Consider the following 12,603-nt stretch of genomic DNA (forward strand, 5'->3'; position numbering starts at 1 on the left):
GGACTGCGTCCCGTACGTGATCGGGGAAGACCAGACGGGATTTGTTAAGGGGAGGCAGATGGCGGCCAACATAAGAAGGCTGATGAATGTTATCATGATGCCCACAGAGGGTAGGAACGTAGAGGTAGTGGTCGCAATGGACACAGAGAAGGCATTTGACCGGGTGGAATGGGATTATCTGTGGGAGGTACTGGGGCGGTTTGGATTTGGGCGGGGCTTCATTGACTGGGTCGGGCGAACAGGCTGACATTGGGCTATTTTAGGCTGCACCAGGGGACGAGGCAGGGATGCCCCCTCTCCCCGCTGTTGTTCGCACTGGCCATAGAACCGCTGGCAATTGCGTTGAGAGCCTCAAAGGGCAGGAAGGGACTGGTCCGGGGGTGGGTGGAACACAGAGTCTCGCTGTACGCGGACGATCTGCTCTTATACGTGTCGGACCCATTGGAAGAAATTATGGGGATTCTGGGATATTTCGGTCGGTTTTCGGGTTATAACTTGGACATGGGGAAAAGCGAGATGTTCGCGATCCAGGCAAGGGGGCAGGAGAGGCGATTGGGAGAGCTGCCATTTAGAGTGGGAAGCTTTCGGTACCTAGGCATCCAGGTGGCGCGGGAATGGGAACGGCTGCACACGCTTAATCTGGCCCGACTGGTAGACCAAATGAAGGAGATTTGGAGGTGGGACGTGCTCCCACTGCCACTGGTTGGGAGGGTACAGACAGTGAAAATGACGGTTCTCCCGAGATTCCTGTTTGTGTTTCAGTGCCTCCCATCTTTATTCCTCGGTACTTTTTTTAAACGGGTCAACAAGGTGATCTCGGGCTTTGTATGGGCAGGTAAGACCCCGTGAGTTAAAAAGGGGATGTTGGAGAGCGGCCGGGGTGGTGGTGGGGGGGGAGCAAATATAGCCATGATTAGGAAGTGGATGGTGGGGGTCAGTGTGGGAGCGAGTAGAGGCGGCATCTTGTAAGGGCACTAGTTTGGGGGCGTTGGTAACAGCGCCTCTGCCATTCCCACCGGCACGCTACTCCACCAGCCCCGTGGTGGTTGCGGCCCTGAGAATCTGGGGGCAATGGAGGAGACATGTGGGAGCAGAGGGAGCATCTGTAGCCACCTGTGTTGGCCACTTCCAGACTTAAAATGGAGATCCGCAAAGACTAAAGGGAAATTCAGCCAACACAGGCAAAAACTAGCAAGTGCAAAAATCTTGTGTATTAGAACTTGCAAAAGCCCAGACAGCACTGAAACTCACAGACATCTGCATATTAATGAGCGATCCCCGGGTACAATTGAAACATGTAAGGTGAATAAGGCCAAGTCTGACTCCTCGGCTCCAGCAGGAGCCAAGACAAAGGAAGGCCAACGGACACTCAGGGACCGCCCAGCGATCAGGGAACCGCTCCAGTATTGGAGGAATCGATTCAAGTGATCGTAACATAGTCCAATCACTTGGAACCAGATACGAGGTCTGCCCCAAAGGGGCGTGAAGCCCCTGGAGACTCTAAAATAGAGTCCCCAAGTTCAAATGGGTCTTCTTTGGCAGGGTCACTGAGCAACTTGAATCAACCCGTGAGAGTGACCTGTCTAAGCTGCCGCATCAACCAAGTAAGTCTCCAGTCAACGCTCGCTACGAGATAGGCGTTCCTAGATACAAGTCCATACCAGCTTTTGAAACCTGCAGACTCAGGACCTGAACGAAAGGCCATTTGTTCCCCTGACCTTCCCACTCATACCAACAAGGGGGATACATGATAGGGTAGTTTCCAGAGTGTGGGTGGGAGAAGGGAGGGTTTCGGACATTTATAAGGAACTTATGGGGTCAGAGGAAACACAGACCGAGGAGCTGAGACACAAATGGGAAGAGGAGTTAGGTGGAGAGTTAGAGGATGGTCTCTGGGCAGATGCGTTGAGTAGAGTCAACGCGTCCACAACATGTGCCAGGCTCAGCCTGATACAGTTCAAGGTCGTTCACCGGGCTCACTGACAGTGGCCCGGATGAGGAGGTTCTTTGGGGTGGGAGACAGGTGCACAAGGTGTGCGGGAGGACCAGCGTACCACGTTCACATGTTTTGGACATGCCCGAAGCTTAGGGGATTCTGGCAGGGGTTTGCAGATGTCATGTCCAAAGTATTGAAAACAAGGGTGGTGCCAAGTCCAGAGGTGGCGATTTTCGGGGTGTTGGAAATCTGGGAATCCAGGAGGAGAAAGAGGCAGACGTTCTGGCCTTTGCTTCCCTGGTAGCCCGGAGACGGATATTAATAGCTTGGAGGGACTCAAAGCCCCCGAAGCCAGAGACCTGGCTAACTGACATGGCTAGCTTTCTCTGTCTGGAGAAAATCAAGTTCGCCTTGAGAGGGTCACTGTTAGGGTTCACCCGGAGGTGGCAGCCGAATGTCGACTTCTTTAGGGAAAATTAATCGTCAGCAGAAGGGTGGGGAGAGGGGGGGGGGGGGGGGGGGGGGGGGGGGGGGGGGGCTGTGGGAGTAGTTTAGTGTAGTGTAAGAGGCTAGAAAAGGTGGGAACTGTGAGTGAGGAAGACGACCTTTGCACTATGTTTATAATTGTATTTATACTGTTTCTTCTGTTACTGTTATAAAACCATAAATACCTCAATAAAATGTTTATTAAAAAAAAGTAATGCGCTCTAATCTCAGACTTAACCTGTCAAATCCCAGTGCTTAAACACACAAACTTCTAACTCAAGTAACATAACCACCAAAATGAAGCAGAGAAAACCGGGAGATAATTCAATCAGATAAATGAGCATCAGAAATAAATGCAACCATATCAAAAATATAAATCATGAACAAGATTACAAAATCATATACAATGTATTGTTTTGTATGTAAGAAAATCAATAATCCAATTATTTCAACCATTCAATACTAATAAAATAACAATGTGGAAACTGTGTGTGTCGCGGCCTCAGTTGATGTTATAACTGGACGGGAAGATCCCAGCATGGAACCCTGGCTCAAAAGACCATAAATTCTACTTTTTAAAATTTGAAATGTGGAGGAACAGAGTCACAGGACTGCTAATCAGTTTTAACCACAAGAAAAAAACATTTATTAAACATGAAAAGTTGGATTCTTATACAATACTCCTTTACTCCCCTTCCCCCCCCCCCAAGCTTAACAAATACACACAAATTTTAAGATTAACATGGATTCCAAAGTACATCTTAAACTACAATGGTCTCAGTAATACTGTTTCTTTTAAGCACACAGATTGGATGTAGTCAAATACACGCACACTGCTCTGAACCCAAGTTAGTATCGGGAGATTTCTCCTTAAAATCCCTCCAGATTATTGTCACATTCCAAATTTCACTCCCAAAAACAGGCTTTAAAGTCTTCTCTCATAATAATGCTTTCCCTTAGTAATTTGCATTCCGAAATCCAGACCAGGTTTTCCAAATGATACTTTTAAACAAAACTTCCGCTCCACTTTTAACAATTAATCAAGTCCAGGATTTACACTACCCCTTTAGAATTTATTTTGCCTTAAAGGCTTTTACACAAACTCTTGAGGTCCAGCTACCAATTTCCACAACTATTTCAAACAACACCTCCCAAATTGTAGTAATTTCTCACAAACTTTAACACTACTGCAGATATCTTCCTGCCCTCTCACACCCAATTGCCTTTTCAACTCTGTGACTTTACTGAACAATAATTTGTTCTGGTTCCCAGTTTCCTCTGCTCCGTTAACCACAGACTTCTTGGAAACTTCTCCTAATTTATCTAGTTTCCTTAACTAGCCGGACTTAGGGGCAGCATGGTGGCGTAGTGGTTAGCACTGCTGCCTCATGGCACCAAGGACCCGGGTTCGATCCCAGGTCACTGTTGTGTGGAGTTTGCACATTGTCCCAGTGTCTGCGTGGGTCTCACCCACACAGCCCAAAGATGTGCAAGGTAGATGGATAGGCAATGCTAAATTGCCCTTAATTGGAAAAACATTTTAAAAATTAGCTGGACTTAGGTTTCCGGCATTTGTTTTCTTAACCATTACTCCATAGTATGGCTTTTCTTCTAGCAAGGCTGAGAGAGGTTACTTCCATAGCCTTCTAAAACCAACTACTTCTAGCACAGCTGTGAGAGCTGCCTTCTCTCTCACTACCTTTCTTCAAGTGCCAACAAATTCAGCTAAAACTAAAACATAAAAGCCTGTTTTATCTTTGCAAGGGCTTCCAGTTGCTAAGCAACCTCTGCGAGTTCCATTTATTCTTCACGCCATAAGAAGTGCTAACCACTGCGCCACCGTGCTGCCCCCATGTCCAGCCTCTATTTATTCTTCACGCCAAAAGCCTCTCTAAGCACAATGAGATCGCAGTGGGAATTGAAACCAACTCTCATACACATACAAACACCATTGTTCAGCCTAAATCTAGATATAGGTTTTTACCCTTACTCACACAGAAACAATAAATTAAACCCCCGGAAAACTATACGGGGGGCACAGTGGTTAGCATTGCTGCCTCATACGTCAGGGACACAGATTTGATTCAGACCTCGGGTATCTGACTGTGTGGAGTTTGCACTTTCGCCCTGTGCTTGCATGGGTTTCCTCCGAGTGCTCCGGTTTCCTCTCTCAGTCCAAAGATGTGCAGGTTAGGTGGATTGGCCATGCTAAATTGCCCACAAATCTCCAATGGTTAGGTGGGGCTATGGGGTTATGAGGATAGGGTGGGGGATTGGGCCTAGTTAGGGTGCTCTTTCAGAGGGTCGGTGCAGTCTCGATGGGCCAAATGGTCTCCTTCTGCTCTGTAGGAATTCCATGATTTTAATACAAATATAAATCTCTTAAAGCTACCTTTGTTTTCCTAACAGCTGTTAAAAATTGAATTATTAAATCTGAAATAATGAAATTTAAATTAAAGTAGATTAAAATCTGATGATGGATATACAGAAAGAATGCTTACATAGACATGTGGATGTATGATATTGGTCTTGCTGATGGGACTCCCAACCTACATTAGCGAGAAAGTAGATTTGCATTACACACAACAAATAAATGGTTTTACATTAAGGGCTGGAATAGCTAACAGCAAAAATGAAAGCTTTTATGTAAATTTAAAATTGTGGAATATCAAACCAATCTTCAAAAATATAGACTCTCAGAATTATATAGGTTTTGACAAATGACAAGCTCACAGTATATCATACGCACCATGGAAGATTGGTTATTTCGATCAGGTGCTGCACACCGGAAGAAGATGCCAACTTTGTCCACAGACACCGGGTTCACTTGTTCCCACCCATTCACCCGCACTAAAAGCTGGTGAATCTTCAATTCATGAGTGTGTCTAGTCAATACAAAAGCAAGAATAAGAAACTACTGCATCTTATGCAAACATAGTTATGAGCACACAAAGATCTTCCATTAAAATGTCACCAGGACAATGCTACATGAATATAGTCACTGATTATTAAAGAGATATAAAAAGACTATAGAGTGAGCACTGTGTTATCTTATTTCATTCACCTGTGTCTTAGCTTTTCTCTGGCTTCAAATTCAAAAGGCACTTCTTCTCCTGGGAGCACCTCACGCCACTGGCTAACATTGTGTGTGTCATCAAGTTCTGCAACAGATCCTTCATGTATGAAACCAGGACTCTCACTGTGAGAAAGTGCCACTCTACAATGGAAAACAGCAGCAACACAATATCATACTCAGTGTATTATAACACTCTTATTCACACTCAACCTGCATGCTCCATCAGTTCAATCAAATGATAATATGTTTCCAAGATTTTGAAGACTTTAAATTCTGCACGCTGAAAAACGGAAAAAAAATCTAATTTGGGAGAGGGAACCAGGGCATCAATTGAGCCAAATGCTTGTTGAATATATAAGTTAATGCAGCTTGGTTAGGGATCTGCAGTCTCCATCAAATCTACCATATAATGGAGCACAGCCTTTTCTGCCACTGCCCCTTCACACATGAGGCTTGGATATGTACTTGCAGCCTCTACATCAAGCCTAACCTGTAACAGGGCATAGAATAAAGACTGCCAAAGGAGATGATGGAAGGAGTTAATAATAATTCATTCAAATGCAAATTATATAGATTTCTTTCAGAAAATATTTTGGGAGAGTGAGAGACTAATTTGAGTCGTGACATGGGTTAAGTATAACATGGAGGAACATGGGATTCAAAACTCTCCAATACTGGGTTGTTCCTCACATTCTGCCAGGTTCCACTGAAGACTAACTGATCAAGGTTAATTACAATGATCAGTTAATAACCTCACTATCATTGTATCACGTGACTACGAGGATGGTTGGAAGAAAGGTAGAAGAACTGTGAACCTTTTTTGCAGAGAAATTCTTATTGTTCGCCGAGACTGCAGGCACATCAACAGCTCAAACGTGCATAGCAGATGCCTACCATAACCTAAAACCTCTGCCTAGGGTGGGAGGGAGAACAATCAACAATGGAAAAGAGTGAGGAAGAAAAAGCACAGTAGAGTCCAAATGTTACATTGCGAGAAGGTTTTTAAAGGTGGGAAGAGGTGTAACAAAGCAGGAAAGGGATGGTTTTGGAGTGTTCCAGAGTACAGATAATGTTGTGTAACTGATGCTGAAACATGAGGGGAAGACAGCACACTGTACTGGACTCAAATGTCAATAATAAACCGGTGTACAGCAGTGTATTTTGCACCCTTAGATCTTGCAGTTGCACAGCTTTGCCAAACGTAGCAAAATACTGCTGAACATTAAGCAAAATTAACAGGATAATACCAATGTTGCACCAATGACCAAAAACATCTGAAAGTGTGAATCAAAGCCCACCTGTCCTATATTAAAATGGGTCATTTTTTCTGTCTTTCTCCAACAGTTCAACAGCCTACTCTTTCTAACAAATATATGCAGATATTTATTTGCTTAACCCAATGATAATGACAGATCCTGGTTATACATCAAATGACAAGGAAAGCAAAACCATAACCCTTACAGGTTACACTCAACCAGATCGAACGTTTGTTATGCAAAGTCAGCACGTTAACCAGTATTGGAAAAAGAGTTCATGAAATGTTGTACAGAAGAGATTTCACACCTAGTTGGAGTGGTGGTGAGTGTGGCAAACCACATGGTGCAGCCAGTGTGGTTCCTGAGGGCATATGGCACGAATGGCTGTCGTCGTTTTGGTATCTTCCCTTCTGCTGTAAGGGAAAGCAAATGAGTTAGAACGGAAACCACAGGCTGTTATAGAGAATTTCCAGCTGGAGATGTGATGTGTCTTTTCAGAAGTTCTGATTAAAACATGACGCTGGAAATCATACTGAATTATATCTTTCAAATTCTGAACACAACTGTGGAAATAATTTTGTAAAATATGTTACATATAAATAAAACTATGGGCTAACATCTGTTAAAATAACAGACAATCATTCTAAACCCTCTAACATTGCTCAATGGAATGACAAAGCCGCAATTTGACATTTGAAAATTATAACAGTGAAGCATCCTTAATAAAATTATGACAGACAGGATTTGGCCAATTGTCCTCCTTTCAGACATAGATTGAGTTTTGACCACTTGTCGTAAACAAGCCTGAATCCTGAATGAATAATTATACAGGCCTCTCATGAAGTCTCTATGATAGATTCAACATAGAAGGTACTTGCCTCCAGGAGTTAGAACAGCAATTTGGAGAAAAAAATCTCTTGTAATGGAGGAAACTAGCTTTTAATAAATCTAGATGATTAATCTCAATGGTGAAGACAGAAAATGCTGGAAATTTCAAGACCGTGTCCTTTGAGCAGAATTGGTGAAAGGTCAAATTGAAATATTAACTCTGTTTCCCTCTCCACAAATGCTGCCAGCCCGGAATATTTCCAGAATTTTTTGGTTTTCCCCTGATTTTCTGAAACCATGGTATTTTGCTTTTGTATCAGAAGTAAAGAACTGTTTTGAAAAACTGGCCTGCGCCATGCATTCCATCCAATTAACAATCAATGAGCAGCAAATATAACAACCATTGGAAATTTGTACTCCAGATTACCCAGTATCAATTCATAGTTTATCCGGAGATTAGCTTTTCAAGAGCAGTTTCCCAAGCTGCAAACACACTGGTCTACACATTCTTTGTCCTTGTACTATAGAACTTTAGATTCATCATACAATCTTCTACTCTAACTCATATTACCCCACAGTGTGCTGTGGAATTCCTTCAATCTTCCCTTTCTCCCTGATCTAGATATTTAAAACCTAGAAGAGGCAACCTGCTTCCTGATTTGTTTCATATTGTCTCCTACTCTTTGCAACTTAGATGGTATACTTTACACATTGAGCTTTAATCCTTGACCTACTTTTCTCAATATAAAACCTTCTTAGTTACCAAATAAAATTCTGAATGGCTTGTTCAAAAATCCGACAGTCAGCAATATTTTGAACAGAAAGGCATTATTTAAAAAGGTGTTAAGATCAAGCCATAGGGATTTTTCACATGATTTTTCAGTGCAAGAATTCAAGGCCATTAACATCCAAATCTATGCCAGAATTAAGGCATATTTATAAATGGCTGGACTACTAGTACAGAGATAAAATGAATCCTATAAATTACAAATCAACTTGAAAATTTCTAATGATACGATTAAGCACTGGTCCCCCTGATCCAGAATAATATGCTCAGCAGAGTACTGGTGATACTAACAGACTGTCTTGGGTAGATCAAGAATTTGGATACCAATGCAACAGTGCTACATGCCACTGGCAGACAAAGTGTCATGAACAGGCTTTATACAAACCACACAAGTTGTGTTTGTGTACATAAGTGCAGAGTGAGCACACTGTAATTTCTAATACAGCATGTTGGCAAGCCTGTAGTCGTTAACTTGCAAATGTGTGACTTCTGTGAATTCCTTTCCAGCAATCTTAATTTCAAAACCCAGCTCCCACAATAGCTTCAACACTGCTGGCATCAACACTGACACACAACAGTTAGTAACCAATCATCTATTACAGCCAAATAAGCAAGTCATGAAAGGTGACACCGACTGTCATTAGCAGTCCAAAATCAGGAAACTCTTAACACAGACATTATCTGATCTCTTCAACTTGCAAAGATTTATAATTTAGATATTTAGGGAAAAAGAAATTCAGGGTTTGAATTACATTAAAAATATCAGAAGAAGGGTTAACACTGCTGTCTCACAGCACCAGGGGCCCGGGTTCAATTCGGCTTTGGGTGACTGTGTGGAGTTTGCACTTTCTCCCCCTGTCTGCGTGGGTTTCCTCCGGGTGCTCCAGTTTCCTCCCACAGTTCAAAGATTTGCAGGTTAGGTGGATTGGCTATGATAAAATTGCCCCTTAGTGTCCAGGGATGTACACGTTAGGTTATGGGAATGGGGCAGAGGAGTGGGCCTGGGTGGGGTGCTCTTTCAGGGGGTCGGTGCAGACTCAATGGGCCAAATGGCCTTCTTCTGTACTGTAGGAATTCTATGATTCTATTATATGGTTCTATTTTTTAAAAACACCAGCAGTGTTGCATTGGCAGGAGGCCTCAGACAAACATCTGATTCATGATCTATCCAACTTTCTGGTTATCAAATTTAATCACCAGAAATTTAGGGCTGTGTAGTGATATCATGGTTGTGTTGGAATTCACCGACTGACCATTAGGAGTCTCATTAGTATATAAGTGAATGTTAAGAGTCAGGTGGCCTCAGACTGATGAGGGAGCTGGAAGAGAGAGGTTGTTTGTGCATGTTAATACTGTTATTCAAGTGCTGTTTTGTATATATTTGACCCACAGTTAATGTTAATAAATCATTTATAGCTTTAGCTACAAGTATTCTTGTAATATAAATCAGACCATCCGACAAGGACATTACATGGTACCAGGGTTGGATGGTATTAAACACTGAGAAAAAACAAGCCTGCCACGAGGTCCACAGAGATTTGAAGACTGCAAGAATTCACAACATGGGAGTCGTTGAAGCAACCAATGATCTCAGATTTCATAGTAATGTGGACAGCAATTGTAGTGTGTTTAAACGACAATTTAATCTGTTTCTTAATGCTGTAAATTTAGATAAATCAGATTTGTGTAAGGTAGCAATGCTCCTAACAGCGGCAAGGCCCGAAGCAATTGCTGTGTTTAATACGTTAAAACTTTCATGAAGTAATTCGAAGATTTGATGAAAATTGCATCCCCAGAAAGAATTAAATTTATGAACGCTGTGTGTTTAGATCATGTTTACAGAAGACAGAAGAATCCATAGGTTATTTCATCACTGATTTAAAAGCGAAAACCTGTAATATTTGTGTGGTGGAATCTTCCATGATTTGGGACCAGATTATGTTTGGTGTGAATTAAAATAAGCTGAGGGAACAGTTGCTGTGGGAATCAGAGCTGTCTTTGGAAAAAACAGTTAAGATTTATCAGGCTCACAAGCTAGCAGCACAGCATTCTAAAATGTTTCTCAGTTAAGACGGCATTTTCTTGGAGGAAAGCACTCCGGATGCAGTCCTTTTTCCAAAAAAGGAAACTTCCAAAAAAAGACGGGAAAGTTTCTGTAGCTCCTCGCACACCAACAAACAGGTTAAAGATCTGGACAAAGTATTTCTGTGTAAAAGATGTGGTCAAAGGCACAAATTAAGGAAGCGTCCAGCGTTTGGCAAGTTTTGTTCCAGGCGCAAAGGAAAAATCACTTTGCTCAGAATTGTTACACTAAGCTCAACCCTAGATCAGTTGGCACAGTGGAAGAGGCAGTCAGCAGTGATGAAGCATCATTGTATGTTGGAGTAATAACAGAGTTATTACTCCAACATTGATGTTTTGGAGACATCAAAAAATTCTCCAGCACTTAAAAAAAAAGCAAACTGATATTCCATTTAAAATAAATGCAGTTGATGGGGACAAATAGCTGCTAACACTTGAAGTGAATGGTACAGTGGTCCAATTGAGGTTAGACACTGGTGCCAAAGCCAATTAAATCAGCATGATTGATTTTTAAAAATCTGAAAATTCAGCTGAATAGAAGAAACCACAAAATATCTCTAAGAGATTATAATGGTTCAAGCATTATAGGTTATGGTGCTTGTGACCTGAGTGTGGTGGTGAAGAACACAAATTTATTCCGTCCCATTCTATATTGTATCCAAGGGCTTGGATTCATTATTAGGTATCAGTCCTGTGAAGAATTAGGTCTAGTACAGTTGGTATATAGCATCCACAAAGGATTGGATCAACACTCCAATGATTCTGAGAACATTATCAGCAAATTCAGTGATTCACAGGTTTTGGTACATTATCATTCCCCTACAAGATACAAATCAAGAGGATCCAAACCTGTGATCCATGCACCAAGAAGAGTACCTGCACCACTTCGGGGTCGCCTCAAAAAGGAACTAGTCAGAATGACAAAATTAGAAGTAATCAGAAAGATAGAAGAACCAACCGATTGGGTAAATTCCATGGCATATGTAAAGAAAAAGAGTGGCGATATTCGCATTTGTATGGATCCCAAAGATCTTGACAAAAATATCAAAAGAGAACACAATCAAATATCAAAGCTTGAGGAGGTCACATCTGAGATGGCTGGTGCACAGTTCTTTACGAAACTTGACACATCTCACGGTTTCTGGCAGCTAAAACTAGAGGAACAAAGTACTGTATTTTTAATATGCCATTTGGACAGTACTGCTTTCTGAGAATGCATAATTTTGGCATCTGAAATTTTTCACCATGCCATGGAGCACATAATCGAAGGCATCTCAGGTGTCCTTGCGTACATGGGTATCATCATTTGGGGCTCAAGCACAGAAGAGCACAATACGGGGTTGCTTAAAGTTTTAATGTGCATCAGGAGAAATGGGCTGAAGCTCAACAGGCAAAAGTGCCAATTTGGAGCAACTGTGGTCACATTCCTAGGTGACAAGTTCTCATAGCATGGCACTGAACCTGACAAGGACAAAATCCAAGCAATTCTCAACATGCCAAAACCACACAAGAAAACCAACTTAAGAGTGATTGGTATGATCGATTTTATACGAAAATTCATTCCAAACCTGTCAGCAAAAACAACACATCTCTGTGACCTCTTGCTCAAGACTACGGATTTCACTTGGACTGAGCAACATGAGCACGAGTGGAAGAAGCTCAAGACTTCACTAACCACACCAATTCTCACATTTTTTGACCTAATTAAGCAGATTAAAGTGTCAACAGACAATTTGAAAGATGGTCTAGGAACAGTTCTTCTGCAACTCGAGCATGACGATTGGGAACCAATCGCATATGCATCACGATCCATGATGACAACAGAGCAGGTACACTCAAATCAAAAAAGAATGCCTAGGTTTAGTTGTAGGCTTGGAGAAATTCCACGTCTACGTATATGGGCCTCCAACTTTCACAGTTGAGACAGATAATTGTCCTTTGGTTATCAAGAAGAATCTCAACCAAATGTCTCCACACATTCCGAGGTTGATGATGAAGTTACAGCGCCATGACTTCATTTACACGCCAGGCAAATATTTGTTCTTCGCAGATGCATTATCAAGAGGGTCGATACAAAATATTAGTAGTGAAATTGCTGAAGATGTAGATCTGAATGTCAATCTTATTTCCACACTCCTACCAGTATCAGACA

The 12,603-nt window shown here is 42.1% G+C and overlaps 1 protein-coding gene across 3 annotated transcripts in view; it reads right to left on the reverse strand.

The window, feature by feature from the left end:
- vps13d (vacuolar protein sorting 13 homolog D) overlaps window positions 1-12,603 on the reverse strand; it is a 333,180-nt gene that overhangs the window by 166,712 nt on the left and 153,865 nt on the right. For 2 of the 3 annotated variants that reach the window (XM_072478411.1, XM_072478412.1), the window contains 4 exons: window positions 7,062-7,167; window positions 5,487-5,639; window positions 5,172-5,307; window positions 4,924-4,971 (listed from right to left, as the gene is read on the reverse strand). In XM_072478411.1, the coding sequence (XP_072334512.1) occupies window positions 4,924-4,971; window positions 5,172-5,307; window positions 5,487-5,639; window positions 7,062-7,167 (443 nt within the window). The remainder of the gene's footprint in view (window positions 1-4,923; window positions 4,972-5,171; window positions 5,308-5,486; window positions 5,640-7,061; window positions 7,168-12,603) is intronic. The other variant, XM_072478413.1, reaches the window with a different exon arrangement.

This window comes from Scyliorhinus torazame, chromosome 16 (assembly GCF_047496885.1).
Source record: "Scyliorhinus torazame isolate Kashiwa2021f chromosome 16, sScyTor2.1, whole genome shotgun sequence".
Taxonomy (NCBI): domain Eukaryota; kingdom Metazoa; phylum Chordata; class Chondrichthyes; order Carcharhiniformes; family Scyliorhinidae; genus Scyliorhinus; species Scyliorhinus torazame.